Source organism: Rhea americana, unplaced genomic scaffold (assembly GCF_003343005.1).
Source record: "Rhea americana isolate MKP2758 unplaced genomic scaffold, rheAme1 scaffold_795, whole genome shotgun sequence".
Taxonomy (NCBI): Eukaryota; Metazoa; Chordata; class Aves; order Rheiformes; family Rheidae; genus Rhea; species Rhea americana.
In genome coordinates this window covers 10759-12079 of record NW_028186973.1, presented here as the reverse complement: position 1 = coordinate 12079, position 1321 = coordinate 10759, and the positions used below count along the sequence as shown (strand labels likewise).

General features: G+C 71.5%; 1 protein-coding gene across 1 annotated transcript in view; it reads right to left on the bottom strand.

Moving 5' to 3' along the window:
* HCFC1 (host cell factor C1) overlaps positions 1-1321 on the bottom strand; it is a 16468-nt gene that overhangs the window by 5199 nt on the left and 9948 nt on the right. The window contains exons 15-16 of the mRNA XM_085322669.1: positions 797-1319; positions 536-699 (exon numbers count right to left, since the gene is read on the bottom strand). Coding sequence (XP_085178795.1) covers positions 536-699; positions 797-1319 — 687 coding nt within the window. The remainder of the gene's footprint in view (positions 1-535; positions 700-796; positions 1320-1321) is intronic.

The window sequence follows — 1321 nt, the reverse complement described above, 5'->3', positions numbered from 1 at the left end:
CCCAGGCCCAGATGTCCCCCATCTGTCCCCAGTAACCCCTCCACTGGCCTCTTCCTTGGCCAATGAGGTCCCCCAGCATCTCCCCGTGGTCCTCAATAGTCCCTGGATCCCCACTGGACCTCAGTGTCCCCCGCCACGCCCCCAGTACCCTTCCATGGTTCTCCCTAGACCATGAAGTCCCCCAAAACTCCTCCGTGGTCCTCAACGCCCCCCCAGTCCCACCTACTCTCTGATGTCCGCCATGTCCTCAATACTTCCTCCACGGTCCTTGCTGCTCCATGACATCTCCCAACATCCACCATCCCGCCCGGTCATCAACAGCTCCCCAATCTCCCTTGGACCGCGATGTCCCCCGTCACGTCCTCAATATCCCTCCACAGCCCTCCCCGCCCCATGATGCCCCCCAATACCTCCCCATGGCCCTCAATAGCCCCCCAGTCTGCTCGTCCCCAACATCCCCTGTGGTCTTCCCTGCTCCGTGCCCCACATCCCGTATCTCCTTCCCGGTCCCCCATACCCCCCCGTCCCTGCTCACCGGGACGGCGGGCCCCGGGGCCGGCGTGGACTGGGTGACGGTGGTGACGGCCCGGGGCTGCGTGGCCCCCGGGGTGCTAGGTCCAGGGCTGGGGGTGCTGGGGGGCACCCCCTCACCCGGGGGGGGCTCCGACTCCCCTTGCCCATTGGCAGCCGGTGGCGGGTCTGCAACGAGAGACGGGGGCGCCGGGGTTGGGGGCGTGAGCGGGGTGGGCCCCAGCTCCCAGTCCCACCCTGGTCCATCCCCTCCTCGGCACGTCACCTTGGTTGGCACCCATGCTGGAGGTGACCGTGGTGGCCGTGTGGGTCGTCCCCGTCTCGTGGGTCTCGCAGGGGGGGTTGGAGCAGCCGTGAAGGGGCAGGGGGCTGGGGGAGCTCTCGGGGACCCCCGGGGCGTCCCCGGGGGCCGGCGGGGCCCCCTCGGCTGGCGTCATGGTGGTGCCGGTGGCCGCTGTCTCGTGGGTCTCGCAGGGCGGCGAGCCCTGCTCCGGCCCTCCGCCGGTGCCGGCCGTGGCCGTGGTGGCCGTGTTGGTGGTGCCCGTCTCGTGGGTCTCGCACGGGGGGTTGCTGCAGGGCAGCGGCCCCACGGCGGCGGCCAGCTCGGGGGGCTGGCACGGGGGGCTGGCGTGGGGCCGCGGCGGCAGCGCCAACTCGCACGGCCGCAACGCTGCGGCGGTGCCGTCCGCGTTCGTGGCGCCGGGCTCCTGGGTTTCGCTCGGGGGTTCGGGGCACGGCCGCGACGTCGTGGCCGCCGTGGTGGTGGTGGCCGTGTTGGTGGTGCCCGTCT